This window comes from Caretta caretta, chromosome 10, assembly GCF_965140235.1.
Source record: "Caretta caretta isolate rCarCar2 chromosome 10, rCarCar1.hap1, whole genome shotgun sequence".
NCBI classification, from domain to species: Eukaryota; Metazoa; Chordata; order Testudines; family Cheloniidae; genus Caretta; species Caretta caretta.
In genome coordinates this window covers 17,064,060-17,086,391 of record NC_134215.1, presented here as the reverse complement: position 1 = coordinate 17,086,391, position 22,332 = coordinate 17,064,060, and the positions used below count along the sequence as shown (strand labels likewise).

At 43.6% G+C, this 22,332-nt stretch overlaps 1 protein-coding gene across 8 annotated transcripts; it reads left to right on the top strand.

Moving 5' to 3' along the window:
- The first annotated feature begins 3 nt into the window (after positions 1-3).
- Positions 4-16,954, top strand: LYRM1 (LYR motif containing 1). Of its 8 annotated transcripts, none has more exons than XM_075132731.1 (5): positions 57-91; positions 1,743-1,812; positions 11,266-11,424; positions 13,714-13,837; positions 16,642-16,954. In XM_075132731.1, the coding sequence occupies exons 3-5, from the start codon at positions 11,266-11,268 to the stop codon at positions 16,830-16,832; spliced, it is 474 nt and encodes a 157-aa protein (XP_074988832.1). In that variant the 5' UTR covers positions 57-91; positions 1,743-1,812; the 3' UTR covers positions 16,833-16,954. The 8 variants fall into 8 exon arrangements, with proteins under 8 accessions (XP_074988830.1, XP_074988832.1, XP_074988834.1 ...); XM_075132730.1 differs by lacking the exon at positions 57-91 and adding an exon at positions 238-586; XM_075132729.1 differs by lacking the exon at positions 1,743-1,812 and having other exon boundaries at positions 4-91.
- Positions 16,955-22,332: the final 5,378 nt, after the last annotated feature.

The window sequence follows — 22,332 nt, the reverse complement described above, 5'->3', positions numbered from 1 at the left end:
GCGTGTGGCGGCAGCACGCAGCAGAGCGTCCCGACGCTGCACGTACAGTGAGGGAAAGAGAGGGCAAGAAACCTACCCCACCCCGGCCGTGGTGAGTGGGGATTCTAGGCTGGAGTGAACCACTGCGTGAGGAAGGGGGGAATTGTGTGGAGGAGGGCGAGAGGGTGCTTAGTCCTGAAGGTAAAGAATGAAGGGAAGTTGGAGGGGAAAGAGATCGATGCGGGGATGAAGAGAAGGCCTAAACTGGTATTCTGTGGACTGGTGTTGCCAACTCTCCTCCCCCCAGCCTGTTACATTGGTACAGTCCAGCCTTGAAGGCGCCCGGGAGAGTAACGCGTGGGGTGCTGTCCTCTCCGCCCGGGGGCGCTGAGGGGGCCCCTGGGACGGCTCCCTGCGGACTGGCCCAGAGCAGGAGAAGGGGGCTGGGGGCGCTGCCTCTGCTAGTATCACAGCAAGGCCCCGCGGGTCTCAGCCAGGGCTCCGGGCCCCCCTGAGGGACCGCCAAGCAGGGCCGGTGTTCGCCGCGCTGGGGCTCAGGGCAGAAAGCTGAAGCCCGGGTCCCTGAGCCCTCCCGCCGGGGCTGAAGGTAAAGCCTGGGTCTGGGGCCCCAGGCAGCTGCCCTGCTCGCTACCCCCTAATGCAGAAAACCAGTTGTTGGGGCACAGCTGGGCCATGGAGTTTTTATAGCATGTTGGGGGTGAGTGGGACTCAGAAACAAAAAGGTTGAGAACCCTTGGTGTAAAGGCACCCCTGCTCTCCTGCACCCAGTGGCCTCTCTAGCTCCAGGCAAGCTGGGCAGCTGCCCAGGGCAGCCACTTTGGCCCGACTGCCCCTCAGTCCTGGCAGAACTGGAGCCCAGCCAGCTCTGAGCACTGCCGTGCCCAGGTGCACCAGGTCCAATGCCACTCGCTCAAATGTAGGGTTGCCAACCCCCCAGGATTGTCCGGGAGTCTCCAGCAATTAAACATTAATTTTAAATGAAAGATTATGTCATGTGATGAAATCTCCAGGAATTTGTCCAACCAAAGTTGGCAACCCTACTCAGATTACCTCCTGTCATAGCAAAGTAGGTCTTCACCTGCCTACGGGTCTCTGTGCAGCCAGGGTAATGGGTACCCCTGGTGCCTACAGAGACTCCAATCATAGAGAAGCAGGGGCTCTTGCATCCAAGAGCCAGCTTCCTGCAAACATCACAATGGGGATTCCTCATCTCATCCTCAGCCCAAGGGCTCATGGTTCTGCACTTTGGACCTCACTGCTTGCACCGGTGGAGCGTCCCTGTGCAGGGCCTCCTTTTCCTGTTTTCTCCAGGTTGGGGCCCATAAGGCTAGCAGATTCCCTGCAAACAAAGGTTCTTGCAGCCTCCACATGTGGATAAAACTACACCCACTTGAAGTCCTACTTCCACTGAGGGTCCCAAGAACTAGTTATTGGGCAAGCTCTGATGAGTTCAGTATAAATGAAAGTGAGGACATTTTTTTTTTAAAACATTAAAACTAAATGCATATATTTAAGCTTTTAAAACATTCTCTAGTGCTGTGGTTCTCTTATCGTGGCCCAGGAGCCAACAGTAGTCTGCAGAGCACATCTTGGAAATGTTTTGAGAACCAAGCAGTGGAGGATGGAAGGGATGGTAGTGCATGTAAGAAGCTCACTTGTAAAGGAGCCACAGAATTAAAAAAAGTCAGAATCATTATGGCATTATTATTTATACCTATTCTTGTGTTTGGGAACTGTTCCAGTTTTAGGAAATCTACTTATTTCTCTTCATGCATTCAGTTGCCTTCAGCTTAGAGCCAAGAAGCAAATAAGGTGCATAAATCTATACTTTACTTCATGTTCACAGTCTCATATTTTATATGCCTCTATTATATAAGTAAGGTCGTATAAGGATACTTGAGATTTTATTCCATGGGCTAAATTTGCCACACAGCATTAAAACTCTCTTCTCGGATTGTGATAACGATTAAGAACCAAACAAGGTAGGAGGGGGGAAAAAGACATTAAAAGCCAGGAAAACAAGCCCATGCCATTTTTGAATTGGTAGCAAAGTTAAAATCAGTATTGCCCTTGACTGCTTATGACCACTGTATGTTTTCAGTGTCAGGAGAGGTTTAAAAATATTTGAAGCAATAAAATTCCTTCCCCTATAATAACCTGAATGATTTCTCTCTTCAGTGTTTCACTTTTATTAGAAAATACAGGGTAGGTAGGACGCAAGATCCACATGTGCTAGTTAGACTGGACAAACCATTAACAATCCTGAACTGGCAAACTCAAAACTATTTGACTTTATAGGATTAGTCCTGGACTAGATCTTTTCCATTTAGTCACATGTAGTGCTGCATAGAATCATAGAATATCAGGGTTGGAAGGGACCTCAGGAGGTCATCTAGTCCAACCCCCTACTCAAAGCAGGACCAATCCCCAACTAAATCATCCCGGCCAGAGCTTTGTCAAGCCTGACCTTAAAAACTTCTAAGGAAGGAGATTCCACCACCTCCCTACGTAACACATTCCAGTGTTTCACCACCCTCCTAGTGAAAAAGTTTTTCCTAATATCCAATCTAAACCTCCCCCACTGCAACTTTAGACCATTACTCCTCGTTCTGTCATCTGCTACCACTGAGAACAGTCTAGATCCATCCTCTTTGGAACCCCCTTTCAGGTAGTTGAAAGCAGCTATCAAATCCCCCCCTTATTCTTCTCTTCCGCAGACTAAACGATCCCAGTTCCCTCAGCCTCTCCTCATAAGGCATGTGTTCCAGACCCCTAATCATTTTTGTTGCCCTCCGCTGGACATTTTCCAATTTTTCCACATCCTTTCTTATAGTGTGGGGCCCAAAACTGGACACAGTACTCCAGATGAGGCCTCACCAATGTCGAATAGAGGGGAACGATCACGTCCCTCAATCTGCTGGCAATGCCCCTACTTATACATCCCAAAATGCCATTGGCCTTCTTGGCAACAAGGGCACACTGTTGACTTATATCCAGCTTCTCGTCCACTGTCACCCCTAGGTCCTTTTCTGCAGAACTGCTGCCGAGCCATTCGGTCCCTAGGCTGTAGCGGTGCATGGGATTCTTCTGTCCTAAGTGCAGGACTCTGCACTTGTCCTTGTTGAACCTCATCAGATTTCTTTTGGCCCAATCCTCTAATTTGTCTAGGGCCCTCTGTATCCTATCCCTGCCCTCCAGCGTATCTACCTCTCCTCCCAGTTTAGTGTCATCTGCAAACTTGCTGAGGGTGCAATCCACACCATCCTCCAGATCATTTATGAAGATATTGAACAAAACCAGCCTCAGAACTGACCCTTGGGGCACTCCACTTGATACCAGCTGCCAACTAGACATGGAGCCATTGATCACTACCCGTTGAGCCCGACAATCTAGCCAACTTTCTAGCCACCTTATAGTCCATTCATCCAGCCCATACTTCTTTAACTTGCTGACAAGAATACTGTGGGAGACCGTGTCAAAAGCTTTGCTAAAGTCAAGGAACAACACGTCCACTGCTTTCCCCTCATCCACAGAGCCAGTTATCTCGTCATAGAAGGCAATTAGATTAGTCAGGCATGACTTGCCCTTGGTGAATCCTTGTTTACTGTTCCTGATCACTTTCCTCTCCTCTCAGTGCTTCAGGATGATTCCTTGAGGACTTGCTCCATGATTTTTCCAGGGACTGAGGTGAGGCTGACTGGTCTGTAGTTCCCTGGATCCTCCTTCTTCCCTTTTTAAAGATGGGCACTACATTAGCCTTTTCCAGTCGTCCGGGACTTCCCCTGATCGCCATGAGTTTTCAAAGATAACAGCCAATGGCTCTGCAATCACATCCGCCAACTCCTTTAGCTCTCTCGGATGCAGCGCATCTGGCCCCATGGACTTGTGCTCGTCCAGCTTTTCTAAATAGTCCCTAACCACTTCTTTCTCCACAGAGGGCTGGTCACCTCTTCCCCATGCTGTGCTGCCCAGCACAGCAGTCTGGGAGCTGACCTTGTTTGTGAAGACAGAGGCAAAAAAAGCATTGAGTACGTTAGCTTTTTCCACATCCTCTGTCACTAGGTTGCCTCCCTCATTCAGTAAGGGGCCCACACTTTCCTTGACTTTCTTCTTGTTGCTGACATACCTGAAGAAACCCTTCTTGTTACTCTTAACATCTCTTGCTAGCTGCAACTCCAGGTGTGATTTGGCCTTCCTGATTTCACTCCTGCATGCCCAAGCAATATTTTCATACTTTTCCCTAGTTATTTGTCCAATCTTCCACTTCTTGAAAGCTTCTTTTTTGTGTTTAAGATCAGCAAGGATTTCACTGTTAAGCCAAGCTGGTTGCTTGCCATATTTACTATTCTTTCTACACATTGGGATGGTTTGTCCCTGTAACCTCAATAAGGATTCTTTAAAATACATCCAGCTCTCCTGGACTCCTTTCCCCCTCATGTTATTCTCCCAGGGGATCCTGCCCATCAGTTCCCTGAGGGAGTCAAAGTCTGCTTTTCTGAAGTCCAGGGTCCGTATTCTGCTGGTCTCCTTTCTTCCCTGTGTCAGGATCCTGAACTCGACCATCTCATGGTCACTGCCTCCCAGGTTCCCATCCACATTTGCTTCCCCCACTAATTCTTCACGGTTTGTTAGCAGTAGGTCAAGAAGAGCTCTGCCCCTTTTTGGTTTCTCCACCACTTGCACCAGGAAATTGTCCCCTACACTTTCCAAAAACTTCCTGGATTGTCTGTGCACTGCTCTATTGCTCTCCCAGCAGATATCAGGGTGATTGAAGTCTCCCATGAGAACCAGGGCCTGCGATCTAGTAACTTCCATGAGTTGCAGGAAGAAAGCCTCATCCACCTCATCCCCCTGGGTCGGTGGTCTATAGTAGACTCCCACCATGACATCACCCTTGTTGCTCACGCTTCTAATCTTAATCCAGAGACTCTCAGGTTTTTCTGCAGTTTCATACCGGAGCTCTGAGCAGTCTGAGCATCCATCCATGACAGTACTCCAGTCATGTGAGTTATCCCACCAAGTCTCTGTTATTCCAATCACGTCATAATTCCTAGGAAGACATCAGTGCTCTATTGTAGTGTGGCTACTGCTACATGTTTTGGAGAATCAATTCTTGGTTCTTTCCATTTGGATGAATTTATGTAGAAAGCCAGTGATAAAATCTAGGCCATTGATTTACTATTTGAGTTGCATTCTTCTTGCTTTCAGTGTTCCTTATGCTTTCTGGTCAAGGGATTATTCAATACTTAGTGAAAGTTTAAAGCAACCAAAGTTTGATCTTGAAGGGCTCAATAGTACATGTGGCCCCCGCCCCCTTCACTTCCTCCTTTAGAATTACCACTAAAGTCAATGGGAGTTCCAAGTGCAGAGAGTCTGACTGACTCAGAAGTGTTGAGTAATACTTGGGTCACATCTGTTTTAAAGCTGAAACTTCTATAACAGAATTCAAAACCAGGCAAAACTGCCCATGTTCCAGTTTTCATTACAAACTGGTTACTTAAGCTATTTTCACACCAAAAAAATACACAAATGTATTATTGTAGATGGAAACCATGACAAACTTTTGGGTCAAATTCAAGAGTAACCCCACTGAAGTCAACAGGGTTATACCATTGATAAAGTAAATGGGGTTACAATAGGGGTGGATTTAGGCCTCTGGTTTTGTTTGGCTTTCACCCAGCACTAGGTAGAACTTGGTGGCTTTGAATTTTGCTGTAAATTTGGAGATTGGATGAAAATAAAAAAAATTGAAGGAGTGAGACATTTCAAAAATGAAAACCCATCTGAGTTGCCAGCTGAATGCATTGTTTTTACCCAGCTGATGCAGCCACTTACAGTGTGGCTATCCTACAACGTTTGTAATGCAAAAGATTAGATGGGAGAATCTTAAATCAGTTTGATTTTTTTGGAGAAGAAAGATAGGACGTGAATGCTGGATTCTGAGATTAATATTATTGGGGAATGCCATCTTCTCAGTCATCCCAAGAATCCTTGATTTCTCCTCTTCTCACAGACTTACAGGAGCTAACTGTTACAGCTGTTGTCCCTTATGGAAATTATGAGCCAATTCAACACTTTTGTAAATCCAGGGGCTTTACTTCAATACAATTAGACCAGGGATGAATTTGTTTTAGTGACTTTGTTACCATGGATAGCTGTGAAATGGAGTGAATGATTGCATGTCACATCTACCAGCTGGAGAGAAATTGTGGGTTACCACTTAGCTAAGTGTTATCACTGAGCTCTAAAATAAAAAGCTTGATACACAGTTCTTGCATTTTTTAAATGAACAGTAGCCCAAGAGTGGTATTAAAAATACAGTGGTACAAGAAGCCATCACATTCAACCTGGATAGAAACAATGTTGTATACGATGTTCAAATAAATGATTTACTTCCATTATAGACATCTGATCAGTTTTGATCCAATAGACTGTCAAATAATTTATTTGACTTGAATAATTTATTTAAATAATTTCAGAACTCCTTGCCAGTAGCAAACAGTCAAATAGCTGATGATGTGAAAGAGAAGCTATGCTGCTCTTCAATGTAAACATTATATTTGACAATATCAAAGCTGCTGTTTTAAACTGTTCCCTATAGAGTTATACTTTTTCCCCAAACAAATATAGTGTCAGCACCAAATCAAGCGTTTGTGCAATATTAATGAGCATCCAGGTTAAAAAGGATGTAGAAGAAGAGATCCATTGTTAAAGTTTCTATTTCCTCTTATTAAAATACTACTTAACACCCTTCCTTTCTTAAAATCCTAGGTACATGCTGGATTTGATACAGATTTGATACTTAAAGTCAGTAGATGATCTTTGACTTAATAAGGATGGACAGAAGTAAACAGATGTACAGCTAAATTATGGCTGTCTTAACACAGGTGCATTGTGGGGAGTAGGAAGATAAAGAGTATCTTCTCCCTCCAAAGCATGTCACCCAGGAGGCAGTTGTAATTTGGCTGCTTGCATTTGAGAGGCCTCAGTCATCCCTGCACCTCTTCCCTAGCCCCTAGTGTGGCTTAGGCTCTATGCAATAGGGGCAATTCAAGGACAGGGTTTTTAACATGTATTTATATAGAACACTTCATCTAAATTCCATGGCATTCTACACATGGCAAAACTTTGAAGATTTCACTGTATTATTTAATTTTGGAACTTAGGATCAACTGTACTAAACCCTCAAAGGAATCTGTATTTGTTTTTGAAAGATATATTCTTAGGTTTTAAGATCTACAAGATTCTTTGTTTTAATTGTCAACAAAAAAGTTTACATTTTCAGCATGCAGTAATTCATTAACTACTCAAGGTTTCTTTGCAGTTTTGGATACAATGGACCATCTCATGTGCCTGATCTGCCCGCTGATAACAATGGGAGTTTGCATACTGATCACAGGCATGATATGGCCCAATATCTCTGTCTTACAAGGTTGTTTTCAAAACTGCTAGTCACAGCACCCAACAAACTCTTTCTTGAAACTGCATGCTGACATATTTGGTGCATCTCCAAAGACACAGAATCAGATCAGGTCTGGCCTGCAACTCAACTTTTTATTAGTGCTTTTTACACACACACACTCACTTTTCCTGGTTCTTTTTTGTGATCACCACCTGATATTTGTATTGCTATTATAAAGTTCAGCCAAAACAACAAGGGGCCATAAACTTTGAAAACACATGCCTGTAGTTATCCTTTATGGGCCACATTCTGCAAAGAAGTAAATGGTGTGTAAGTTAAAAAGTGGTTGTAACTATCACAAAAGGTGTGTTAGTGGTACAGTGGTGTTACCTCCTCCCACTTGGCATACAGTGGGTGTGCAAAACACTTCTGACTTACACACCAAGGAGACAAGTAGAAGTTAAGTAGCAACTAACAGGAAGTGTAAAATAAGGTAGGGTCCCCTTACTGCACCCACCTAGTCAGAGTAAGATGTTACATGACCTTTTATTAGACCAACTTCTGTTGGTAAAAGGGACAGGCTCATCCTCAGCTATGTGTAGCTGGAAAGCTTGTCTCTTTTACCAACAGAAGTTGGTCCAATAAAAGATATTACCTCACCCCCCTTGCCTCTCTAATATCCTGGGACCAACATGGTTATAACACTACAAACAATTATCTTACACTCTCCTGTTAGTGGTTTTCCTGCTGTTTCTCTCTATCCACTCAGTGTATAACAAATGCACTTTGCACATCCACTGAATCCTAGATCAGTGCAAGTTACATTACTTGACCACTCGCTCTTAGTTTTTGACCAAATTACCACCCATCATTATGAGACTTTCATAAGGGTTGGACCCTCTTACACCTGAGGCTAGATTCTGGGATGATTTACAGTGGTGTACATTCAGATTAACCCTTGCCATCATTGAGTTACTTCAGATTTACATTGGTGTTACTCAAATCAGAATCCAGCCATAGTTTGTATTTTGGTGTATTTGTTCTTATAACTGCTCTGGGAAGTGGGAGGGGCTTCCTTGTACAGTATCAACTTCCTATTTTGTATATCTCTGCAGGAGCTGGGTACAATCTGGCTGTTAACTGTTAGAAACTGTTGCTTAAGATTAACAGTGGGAGCTGCTGGTTAATGACCATTTTTGCAAAGCTGGCCAGTGACTTTTACAGGACACTTTTATATTACTACCTTCCTCTGCCTTCTTCATTGCATATGTTAACACGACAGCCTACTTCTACTCCGACAATGCATAAACAAGGAAATAAGTAGAACAGTGTTAACTCCAACTCCATGTGAAACAGAAAAGAGAAAAAATTCATTGTTTGTTAAATGAAAAAAGTTAGAATCAGTGGGAAGAGAAATTAGTTTGTAAACAGCTAAGAGATTTCCAAACTTGGGAGTACACTAAAACCAAAACTACAGTGTGCAAAAAAATAGCTGGTAGGGCCAGCTTATAGCATATGTATTAAAGGTATATGCCTAGGGTCCCAGCTTCTGGAGTCACATGATGAAATTAGACAACTTCTCCCTCCTCCTTCCTGCCCTCCCTTTGCCCCCAAGTATGTTTCTAGCCCTCATGCTAACAAAGATAACCTCTGACAACCTGATCAGAGTGTATCCAATACAATGATAGGCCTCCACAGCCTGCCAATAGCTCTTGCATGGGTGGCCCTTCAGCTACCTACAAGCAGAGATGAGGCCATGGGGCCACAGCACAGGGGCGCCCAGCTGGGATAAGCCTATGGCTCTGCGTTGCCTTAATGCACTACGGTAACTGGTCTTTTCATGTCCTATGTAAACTAATACAAACTACAGTATAAGAATGGCCATACTGGGTCAGACCCAAAGGTCCATCTACCCCAGTGTCCGGTCTTCCAACAGTGGCCAATGCCAGGTGCCCCAGAGGGAACAAACAGAACAGGTAATCATCCAGAGCTCCATCCCCTGTTGCCCATTCCCAGTTTCTGGCAAACGGAGGCTAGGGACACCATCAGTGCTTCAATTAACTGAAAGGGAACTATTTATGTGCATAAAGCTAAGCATGTATGCAAGTGTTTGCAGAACTGAGGCCTATATTATCTGTGTTCTTGTTTTCTAGCATTAGCATAAACACATATTTAGCAAGACGTTATATGAAAAACTTTTAGTTGTGCAAAAAGAATAATTTTTCTCTCTAATCAAAGAGAAAATGACTAGTTAAACATTTTATATCCATTCCTTCAAAAAAAAAAAATAGTCTCTAGTAAGAGGAGGAACATTAGAAAGACACCATTATGTCTGTATTCCTGAGAATCCCCGACAAGTCATGAAACAAAAAAGTTTGTCTTTTTATGCTAACAATTTCTGTGAACTAAAGACTAAGCACTGGGCAACAGTATCCGAGGGTGAAATTCTGCTTTCAGATTAATGTGTGTAGCACCCATTGATTTCAGTGAGAGAGCTCAGTAAGTGCATGTTTGAGGGCACAATTTGGTTGCACTGGAAAATTGTTGATAAAAGCTAGTTGACAGTGTAGCTAATATTCATGTGGCGAGCTCAACCACTTCAGATCTCATGGGCAAGTTAAAGTAATTCAGAATATCCTCCTGCTCTCCAAAATACCAGTCATTGTCACACATGGTGGGAACATACTCACCAGAGTGTAGGTCTCTGACTTCAGGGTAGAGTCAGTCACAGAGCTACCTGGTCATCAAATGTATCCCGAGATGCTGACAGTTAATGTCTCCCCACTGATAGTGGTTTTTCCATGTGTTCATCATAAGCCTTTGCTTTCACATACTCATTTCATCATGTTGCAGCATTTTACATTTTTGGACACTAAAGTATCTTTGACAGTTTTGCAACTCAGAGTTTTGGAATTCCTGAAGCTGAAGTCTTATTCATGAAGATCTGATCAGCAGTGGATTTGGAGGTTATTGGCGTGGGTGAAATGTTGGCTCTGTTCAAGTCAGTGGCAAAACTCCCATTGACCTCAGCGGGGCTAGGAATTCAGCCCTGATTTCTAAAAGTCCTGAGTAGCTGCATATTCTGTTCAGTTCAATGGGCAGCATGGCTGCTTAGCCATTTGACAATCAGGTCATAATTGACTTGTCAGAGTCCACAGAGGCAGACGTGGCAGAGCCAGGATTAGAACTCAGAAATTTCTAGCTTCTAGTCCAGTGCTCACGCCATGCTACCTCTGTTATCTTTAATCTAATTATTTCCACATTGGAATACATCATCAGAAATGGTGTTATGAACACGTGAGAAACATCTTGCCTTCCACAACATCAGTGCTTTTTCATTTGTAGTCTCAAAATGCTTTGCAAAGGTGGGTAAGCATTATTATACCCATTTTACAGAGAGGACTTAGATGAGACTTGTTTAAGTGACTTGTCCAAAGTAAGATCCAAGAATAGAACCCAGGTGTCCTGGATCCAAGACCCTGATTTAGCAAAGCACATAGGCAAGTGCTTAACTTTAAGCACATGTATAAATCCTGTTGATGTCAATGGGAGTTAAGCATGTGCTTAAGCTCTTTGCTGAATAGGGACAGGCTTAAGTACGTTTCAATGCTCTGCTGGATTGGGACATTAGAGAGTAGGCATTTTTCCTTTCTTATATAGAGTGTGAATGTTCCCAAGGGTTGGCAGGTAACCATTGTTTACAGCTATTCCACTTCTTTTCACATTACTCAGCAGATCTCAGAGAGAGAGAGGAAATATTTGTAAAACTAATTAAAGATTGTGTGAAAGATATACATATGTTTGGTGGCCTTTTATAAACCCAAATGTTTATGCATATGTTTCTTTTCTGTTTTTTTCTTAAGATGACATCAGTTGCACGACAAGAAGTTCTTGGCCTTTACCGCAGGATATTTAGAATAGCCAAAAAATGGCAGTCTGCATCAGGACAGATGGAAGACACTATTAAAGAGAAACAGTACATTATAAATGAAGCCAAAACCTTATTCCAAAAAAACAAAGATGTAAGTGCATCTCTGTCTGGCTTTCAGAGTTAGTCTGTGATTCATTCTTTGCACCCTGTTTTGTTTCAATGGTTGGAAAAACGTTTACAAGAGAGTTGAGTTCCCAAAATCGTCTCCAGTTTGGAAATTTATAGAAATGTAGGGCTGGAAGGACTGTTGCAGATTCAGGGTTAACTGCACCTTTTGACCCCTGACCTGGTCCTCCTTAAGGACACCCACCTAAGCTCCCAGCAGTCACCTGTTAGGCAAAGAGACCATATAAAAACCTAGTTCCTATACACATGCTAAAAGCTTACCAGAGCTCACCCATCAGTCTTATGGGGTCCTGGTAAGTCAGTCAATCCTTCCAACCCTTCTGTAAGGGCTGGGAACCCCCCTTGACACAGGGTCCTGTCCACTTACTGAATCAAAAGGTCCAGTGTCCGTTTATACTCCGGCTTTTTATACAAAAAGGCCTTTGTCTGCTGGTCTCTGAAAACCCCGTCTGAACCAGTAAGTGCAAGCCTCCCCAAGGGTGGTACCTCTGGAGATATTTACAGCCTGAGTGATGCACCTTAATTCCCCCACCCCCATTTTTATTTCTTGGAGGAGCTGTGGTAACCTTCCCCCCAACAACTTAATACAATATGTTTCCTTCGATATTGCATGCAGTGGCAATATCCATCACAAGGGCCTTGAGAGGTCATCGAGTCGAGCCCCCAGCAGGAGTTGATGCACACCTAGACCATCCCTGTCAGGTGTTTGTCTAACCTGTTCTTCTATCAAGATGAAACATACCCAGTTTTTTTTTAAACCTTTCCTTGTAGATGAGGTTTTTCTAAACCTTTTAACTTTTTTGTAGCTCTCCTCTGCACTCTCCAGTTTGTCCACATCTTTCCTAAACTGTGGTACCCTAAACTCAACACAGTTCTCCATCGGAGGCCACACGAGTGCCAAGCAGAACAGTTACCTCCTATGTCTTACATATGGCACTCCAGTTAATACAACCAGAATGATATTAGCCTTTTTTGCACTGTTGGCTTATATACAATTTGTGATCTTCTATAACCCCCAGATCCTCTTTTGCAGTACTGCTGCTTAGCCAGTATTCTCCATTTTGTAGCTGTGCATTTGATTTTGCCTTCCTAAGTGGAGTACTTTGCACTCGTCTTTGTTGAATTTCATCATGCAAGATCTAATTCAAACCTCCCCAAAGAAGAAATCTTGAATCCTTCTAGTTTTCTTCATTAGTTACTTTAGGAGGTTAGAAAGGTCTAGAGACCTTTACAAGAAATTGCCAAGGAGGAGGAAAAAAGTTATCTGCAAGTATACTGCCTGTGGAATTGTTGTCTGAAGCAGCTTTGGATCTTTCCTGATGCTTTTGTCTAGCTTTCTGAACTGCTGGCAGGCAGAATTCCGTAGCGCCTTCACCTGCTGATTTTGCTGATCATACAGTAATTATTGGCACTTTCTTTAAAAGGTTTTTTTTCTATAGAAAGTGTGCACAAAGTTTTTAAGTAATACAGTATTTGGAATTTAAAACCTCTCCTTCCTTGTACAGAGAGCACAAACATGTGGACTTCAATGGTTAGAACTGATGCTTTTTCGCCTTCATCATATTAGAGTCCCATTGTTATATGGGAATTGATACCACTTGCATTCACTTTCTAGATCTTGTTTAGGACTATATTTTACCACTGAACTTTTTACACAACACCTTTATTGGCTTCAGAAGGAGTTGTACGCATGGAATGATGGCAGGCCATGGCCCTAAATGTTTTATATTTTTCTCCAGCTCCTATATAGATATATGTAAATGGCTCAATTTATTTTTGACCACTAGTGTTCTTTCCATAAGTGTATTGATGTACACGTGCATCTTCTTTTTACAGATGATACTTATTAACATGTTAGAGTAAAAATCTCCTCAGACCCTCACAGTAAATCTAAGCTCTGATATCCTGCTCCTCCTCGAGGCCCCTAGCTGTCAGCCGTATGAGTCAAGAACTGCTGGATGGATCTGAGGGGAATTTTACCTTTAATGACTTCTCTGGACATAAAGATAAGTAAATGCATGCACAGGCTTTCCCAAAGTGTTGGGATTGTCCCATGATCTCTGGGACTAGTATGACATGGCAATGAACTGGAGAATCATTCTAGCTATATTTCTAGGGACAAGGAAATCAATGTCCTACTTTTAAAAATAAAAACAAAACAAACCAAAAAAGTAAATCATGTAGATGTGCATGATTCTAAATCACAAGTACTAATTTCTACACTTTCCCTTTTTACATTTATTTGTTTGATTAGCTAACAGATCCAGAGCTGATTAAACAGTGTATAGAAGAATGCAAGGCAAGAGTAGAAATCGGACTTCACTATCACATTCCCTACCCAAGACCTGTGAGTGTGAATCCAGACAACGTCTACAACAGTGTGTATTTAGTCCCTTATTCAGCAAGCAGTGGATATTTTAGTTAAGGCAGTTTTGACTTCTGGATGAGTGTTCATAAACTGGTAATGACAACAAATCTAGTGTATGCAGTGTAGTTGTAGCCATGTCGGTCCCAGGACATTAGAGAGAAGGTGGGTGAGGTAATATCTTTTATTGGAACCATGGAGGGCTCATCTACATATCTGGGAAAGGTACTTTGAGTGTCACCACTAAATACAAGGAAAAGACAAGCCTGGGAGGTTACATTCATAACTCTGCTAGACACTAAAAATCATGGACTGAATAGAGACACTGCATTTATGGCTTATTACAACAATCAGTAACCCACTAACTTCCTTTTGTCTTATGAATGCAGAGGTGTTAACAGGCCATTCTGCCTTGAATGGTCCCTTAGAATGTGCGCTAAATAATCTGTGCCACCTTGTGACCCTCATTGTTTCCCAGACCAGTGGAAGAGCTGTGTGTGGTTCCAAAGCTTGTCTCTCTCACCAACAGAAGTTGGTCCAGTCAAAGATATTACCTCACCCATCTTGTCTGTCTAACAAATCTAGTGGTTAAAAATCTTTCCAGATGAAAGATTAGAAATAGTTGGCCTGTCAACTTTTGAGCAATTGCGTAAATATCATAGGGTTGTTTTTGGGTTTTTTTTGGTAGCCTACACTGAATCCTGGTTATATTAGATCAAGTCTGGTTGTTGGGAGGCAGGGCTGGTGTATCTGTGGGTCCTTTTCCACCCCTCCTCCTGCTGTTCTGGAAATCATACATTAATGGAAGTGACTTGTTTAAACGTTGAGGTTGCTTGTTGACTTGTTTAAACAAGGAGTTGTAGCAGGGTCCTGTGTTTTGTTTCACTGTGCAATGGTGTTTCCTGTGTATCATTCATTTATTTCATCCTTTCCTTTGTCATCCAGAGAGACTTCCCCTCCATTCCAATTCATTACATTTCACCTTCATAGGTCTCTTTCCTTTCAAGAAAATCATAATCCAATTTAATAATCCCCTAATATATCCCTTTTTAGCTGAACCTGGGGAGGGCTTTGAAATTTATATTCTCTAGGGGATCAAACACCTTGCAGGATCAAGCCCTAGAAAAGCTCTGATACATATAGATTAGAGGATCTTTAGAGAGTGTATAAATTTTAAGAATATTGCTGCTTCACTAAGTGATTTTACTAATATTTTCATTTTAATAGCTATCTTTAAGTCTTTCATCCTCAGACAGGAACGTTTGGCTATTTACACCTACCTCTTTCAATCATTGTGGGGGCAGGGGATTAGCTATATGGTTCCCACTAACAATTTTATATTTACCTCTGAGGTACAAAGACTTTCAAAACTAAAAGACTGTCACCCATTTCTCTGTTTGTAGACTCAGTGACTAATTGGGCTTTTCATATGGTGTATATTATCACTATAAACCCGAATCAGCAATAAGGTAGTAGATGGAGTACGTACAGCTTGGGGTTGCTTTGTTGTTTGCTACGTGGTTAGTAATAAAACACAACCACTTAACCACCTTTATAATTTATGGTATATATCGTACTTCCTTCTCTATTGGTTTGTGATCCTATACTTTGGTCCCAACTCTTCTGATAAAACTGTAAATCTGGATCCTATAAAACCATTTTACTGGAATATCCTATTCAGTACTATTTCAGCAAATGATGTATCATCATTTGATGTGAAACTATAAAACACAATGCGACAAAAGGTTATAATTTAAAGGACTAGACTGGGTACCTAGCTATTGTATACATAGGGCCCTACCAAATTCTCAGCCATGAAAAATGCATCACGGACCATGAAATCTAGTCTCCCCCTGTGAAATCTGGTCTTGTGTGGGTTTTTACCCTATACTATGTAGATTTCATGGGGGAGACCAGTGCTTCTCCAATTGGGGATCCTGACCCAAAAGGGAGTTGCAGGGGGATCACAAGGTTATATTGGGGAGTCATGGTATTGCCACCCTTACTTCTGCGCTGCCTTCAGAGCTGGGTAGCCAGCAAACGGCAGCTGTTGGCTGGGCACTGAGCACCCTGCCCGCAGCAATGCATAATTAAGTGTGGCAATACCATCCCATCCCATCCTTACTTCTACGCTGCTACTGGCAGCAGCTCTGTCTTCAGAGCCGGGCAGCCAGAGAGTGGCGGCTACTGACTGAGGGTCCAACTCTGCAGGCAGCAACGCAGAAGTAAGGGTGGCAATATCATACCAGGCCATCCTTACTTCTGCGCTGCTGCTGGCGGTGGCTCTGCCTTCAGAGCTGGGCTCCCGGCCAGCAGCTGCCGCTCTCCAGCTGCCCAGCTCTGAAGGCAGCGCGGCTGCCAGCAGCAGCGCAGAAGGGTAGCAGTACCACATATCCCCCTACAATAACCTTGCGACCCCCTCAACTCCTTTTTGGGTCAGGACCCCTACAATTACAACACTGAAATTTCAGATTTAAATAGCTGAAATCATGAAATTTATTATTTTAAAAAAATCCTATGATCATGAAATTGACCAAAATGGACCATGAATTTGGTAAGGCTCTATGCATACAACACACACATAGGGCTTGAAAGTTAAATGTAATAGTAATCAACTGGGAAATAGGCTCTGATAGAAATATAAGTAAATAACCTGGTGGTTAGGTATCTGTTCTCTCCAACATGGGAGGAAATGGTTTCCAAGTGTGAGTGAAAACACTGCAAGAGTCCTGCTATCAGAATGTCTCCTGATCTCTGAGTGGGGTTTCAGTTTATCAGCCTGCACAAGAACGTTTAGCTTTATTTTTGTGTGTGTAGATTCATCTGCCTCCTCTGGGTCTCGCCCCACAACGTGGTCGTACATTTCGAAACCAAGAAAAGCTGAGGAAGCTTTCCAAGCCAGCCTACTTGAGATCCTACGACGAAGTTTCATAACCCACTGTCAAAGTGTGGTGCATATTATCACGAACTGCGAGGCAGACATGGCTCGTGTGTGCAACTGTGAATGAAAGTGTGTGCTTGATAGTCACTTACTCTTCCTGACTCCACAAGCCTAGCTGATTCAGTGTATGGAAACTCTTGTATTTAAGATTCAACCACTGACATCAATAAAAGTAACAGCTTTTAAGGAGTGAGATGCAACATGAAGATTAATTTGTGAAGTCAGGACAAAGCATGGCAATTCTTATATTGTATGCGGATTCATAACAGGATACAATGGAGATTCGCAGGTGGATTATAAATGCTCAGTTGGACCTTTAAAGCACTACCCTGCACCAGGGTCATCCCAGGAGAATCAGGCAGGCATAATGTCTCTTGAATACGGAGGGAGCTTGGCCACCATGCCATCCTGTGTTAGGATGCAGCATGCTCTATTTCCAGCCCCTGGCTAGGACTGGTGGATGGTGTGGAAGTAAGGCAGGGCCTGGACCTGCTCTCCCCACCCCCTCTGGAGAGACTAGTGACACAGTAGGTGCAAGCCTCATGCCATCCTTATGCTCAAGCAGCCCAGGGCTTGTGATTGCACTGGGTTGCTGCATCCGGGGTGGACAGGTGTGGAGGGGAAGAGACCTTTTGTCTTCTCCCCACCTTCCTTTTCAGAATTCACAGTAGCTGAACACAATGTGGCCCATCACCTGGTTAAATATATCCTTTTTCTGCAGTGAGTGCAGGGATGTACAATGGCTGGCGTTTACTCTTCATTATGGAAAACGTTCTAGTGTCTCTGCTTCCTGCTGAAATTAAATGGTTGCTTAGAGGGGGAAAAAACAAAATCAGTTTTCCCCAGAGCCTCACTACAGGGGCAGAGTGAAGGTTGTTTGGGTTTTAATTTAATTGGGTATTTTCATGCTTTCAAACGTTTGAGTCTCTTCCATTTACTTTAATTCTACATTTCCTGGGCTGCTAATGCATGTTTTCCCAATCATTATTACATTCCTGCAGTTTAGTTAACTCTTAACATACAGCTGACGGTGCAGATCAGTAACTATCTTGAGAGCTTTTCATCTGGGAATTTAATTTTGGCTTGTTTTTTGACTCTTGGGAATAGTTATACCCCATGCAGGAGGGAAGGAGTTTTTCATTCCCTGGGATGCTCTCTCCTCCCCCTACCCCCTGTGTGCCTTCTTGGCTCTTCAAACTTCCGTCTTGCCAGGCTATTCAGAGGACTGAAGAGTCAGAGGTATGGAGGCAGATAAGTGGAATCCGAGGCCAGGGAACAGGGGAAAGGCAGGATTAACAGAAGGTTCAGCCCTCAAGACCTCACTTCATCCTCCCTTTGCCCAACCAAGTTCTCCTCATCAGTCTTGCATTCTCCCTGTTCTGGCTCCCCACATTATCCTTCCTCCCTCCCCCGTTCCTGAAGGGCTGCTATAGGAGCAACAGACAGGGCACCTCTCAGGATAACGAACTGGTTTGGATAGCCAGATTCCTTCCTCCTCTCTGCCTCTAGTCCATAAGGACAGTTATTCCTCAGTAATTATTAGCTGGGAAATGCCCCACAGCTGGTGCCAAGTAAGTATCTGCTGCTGGGAACATGTGGGGTGAAAACCCATGACACACAGGGATGGGGGCAGAACATTACAGAAATGAATCAGAGACCAGACTCTGAAATAACATTGTGGGATGGGTTTCTGAATTTCATCCAACAAAGTCAAAGTCACATCTATGAGTAGCAAAATACACTGCCCTGAAGTGCCCCTTCATGATGCAGTGGGGTGTGGCAGCAGGTCTGCCTCAAGTTCCCCTTGGTCTTCTACAACTCCACCTAGCCACCAATGCCTAACAAGCTGCTGCAGTGACTTGGTCCTATACCGAAGGCCACCCCTTTTGGAGGCAGTATTGCTCCTGTCTTCCCTCCTGATTAAAGTGCTCTTCTGCTCTCCCTGTGGGCTCAGCTTTTGCCCATCCCAGGCTCCTTTTCATATCTCCCCTCAACAGTGACCGATCAGCCAGTGGGCCGACGGGGCCCATGCCCAGGGGCCAAGGCCAATTGGGGGGCCCTGGAAAAATGGGCACTCCTATGCCCCAACCCCCAGCAGGAGCACTGGGTCAGATGGACCGCGGTATGAGTCAAGAACCCCAGTCCTGGCAGAAGCACATGGTGGTGGGGGAAGTCCCAGCACCTGGACCCCAGCTACCGCCCTGGGCCTGGAGGAGCTCTAGCTCCCTGCCATGGTCTCAGGGCTGAGGGAGCTCTCACTCCCTGCCCTGGCGGCAGGGTGGAGGGGAGACAGCTTCTCCAGACTTGGGGTTGCAGTGGGTGGGGGCAGAAAGAAGCAAATGAGTTGCAGGGTGGCAGTGTGGGGGGGGGCGGGGCGAAACAGAACAGAGCCGCAGGGGAATGGGCAGAATGGAGTTGGGCCACAGGCAGAAGGGGTGGGGAAGGGACCCCTCACTTGCTATGGCCTAAGGCCCCATGAAACCTTGTGCTCTCATCTCCAGTCAGCCCTTCCCTGCTGGACTTCCCTCCTCTTAGATCAACCCTGCACAGGCATAGTGAGGGCAGACTAATTAAGTGCCAGATTTTGGCACTTAAAGGGGTAGAACACTCTGTTACAAGGGAGAAAACAAATATGTAAAACAGTCGTTATGTGGAACAAAGTAATACTGATGAAAATCCAACTCATTTGACTGAAAGTCCCGTAACTCAAACTGAATGATGATCATGAAGTCATTCAGATGTGTTTTAAGATAGTAAATGGTTATGAATTTGGGTGTTTCCTTTCCAAATACCTGTGACATCTAGTGAAAGCTAAATCCCCTCTCACAGTCAGCACTGTGGCTGGTGTCAGCCTGACCCACATGGCATCACGCTGGTTGGGCAGTGAAACTAGCAAACTTCAGTCCGATTGGGAAATTCTAGAATTTCCTTACTGTGGTTTTCTCCCTTGTGTAGAGGCAGGCTCCCTATAGCCTCAGGTTTTTAGCTCTTCCCACTTCACTCTGGTCTCAACAGTATCTACCAAGGTCTGATCCAATTCCCATTACAGTAGCTGGATTATACTCTTGAACAGCAACAGCTAGATCCATACCTGACACAACTCCTTCAAAGGCAGCATAAATAGATTTACACCAGGGATAAATTGGTCTCAAGTCTCCAGGTTTGTAGTTTTTCCCTGTATCATAATGATGCCACAGTATTTCTAGCACCGTGATCCCTAACCCAGTTCTCTCATTTAGCATATTGAGACAGCATGAATATGATCTCATTAAAAGAGCTCCAGCCACCCACGTTACATTAATACTGCCAGTTACTGAGAACTTATGTTTTCAATAAAGTGCTTTTCAAAACTTTGGGGGGTTTGCTTTGTGTCATTTTTCAGGCGCATTTCCCGCTCTGTGGAAGTTTATTAGCCCCCTTTTCCCAGGATCAGATTTTGTTACTAGAACAGTCTTGCAAGGTGTTGCATGACCTCAGCTCCCATCAGGCCCTTTGTCCTCTATAAAATGTGTCCAATTTGGAGTTCTAAAGCCCTCAGTTTTCTTTCCAAAGTGCAACATAGAGTTCTTTGACAAGACATGTACAGACTGGTACAATATATTATTCCTATATAGGGGTGGTTTTCAACCTGTGGTCTGCAGACCTCTTGGGGGGGCCACAAACTGTGTCTAAGGGGGGGGTCTGTGAAAGGTGGTTGTTACCACAGAACAGCAGTTTTCAACTTTTGGTCCATGGACCCTTGGGGGGCTGCAGAGTATATCTAACATTTCCCAATGGGTCTGCATCTCCATTAGAAAATTTTTAAGGGTCCACAAATGAATAAAAGGTTGAAAAATCACTGCTATACAGTCTCCCTTGGACAGCTTCTTCATACATTTAATTAAAGCATCCTGACTTTTCAGTAGTGTTTGCCCTGCACGGGACACAGCCAGTTAGCACACATCGTTTCCTTAATTTTCTGTGACTTCCTTCAAGTAAAGCCGGATGCTTTTCAGTTGATCACAACCTTCAGGAGATGAATTGGAATAGAAAAGCCCCTGCCAGCGTAATTTGACATTCCTTCAAATAAGGACCTGAGTCAGCTGTGGGAATACTCTGATGAGCTAACTTGTGGGCACTGCAGTGGCAATTTGTTTGCATGACATTTGCCCTTGAATGTCAAGTAACATCCTCTACATTGGTCATTCCTTTAACTCCATCACTCCTAAGGCTATAACTAATGACATATCAAACCAAATTAATTCCTTTTGTAAATGGGTGCTACATCATATAAGCAAATGGTCTTGCACCCACTTACAGTATATGGCCAGTTACATTTTTATGAATGAAGAACTCCTATTAAGCTTCAGCAACAGCTTAATCTGTTCCAGGGAGAGGGTCATAGGCCTTGTCTACGCTAACGAGGTAAGTCGATCTAAGTTATGCTAGTAAAGTTATGTAAGATATGTAACTTAGACGACATAGCTTAGACAGACTTACAGCGGTGTCCACACCACACCATGGGAGATGCTCTCCCATCATGATGCCTGTCGCGTCTTCACCAGACCCACTAAATCTATGCCTGCTGCATCGATCGCAGCAGCACCAATATAGCCCACAGTGAAGACAAGCCCATAGAAATAAGAGATGGAAATGACTATTAGTTCATCTGATCTAATGCAAGATTGTTCCCCAAACTACCTTTGTAGAATCAGGGGAAATAAAGGTGATTTCAACACTCCTCTCTGGGACGTATTTTTAAACTTGAACTCAACCTAAACTCTAAGTTTGTACTCTCAAATTTTGGGGCACACAATTTTGTACACATTTTTGTAAAACTTGGATCTGCATACAGAGACTGGGTCATTTCAAACCACATCTCAGCTTTGTCACATGCATAAAACTAATGAAGACTTGAACTAAATGCCAGTGGGTCAATCTGCTGCTCTGCACAAACGGAAAGTTTACTTTATTTCCCTATACCTATGATTTCACCTGCAAGAATGTTAATGACAGGATTCATTAGCCAAAGACTCCAGCATATTATCCATAGACAGAAGAGCACCATGGAAAGCCAGCGCCATGCAATTTAACATTAGGCACTTTACTTCAGAAAGAACCTCCATTACATTTTCACTATTGTGCATGGGAATTTTGTCCTTTAGCAGCCCAATAAATAGTTTGGCGAGCAACAATGATGGCACTTCATTTCGGAAATGGCCTTTTGTACTGATTAGAAACTGGTAGGTTCAGTTTTCAGCTGCTGGCCGTGCCTGGCTTTCAGGAACACTAGCTTGGAAATCATCTGTGCCATTTCTGGTGAAGGCATAGCTACTCCTTGAGTTTTCGATTGCGTACATCTCATTTAATTTTCATTTGCTTTGAAATGCATCCAAGAACGATCACTGGGGCTGGGCATCTGTGTTCTGCAGTAATTACAGGCATTTCTTTGTGGTTTGTTTAATGTGAGTCTGACTGAGAAATGGAAAATCTGGATATGGTTTGAGGAGTAGTCCCAACACCAAACACATTAGTATTAATCATTAATATTACTAGGAACTTGATATATCTGCAGATCTGTCTTGTCC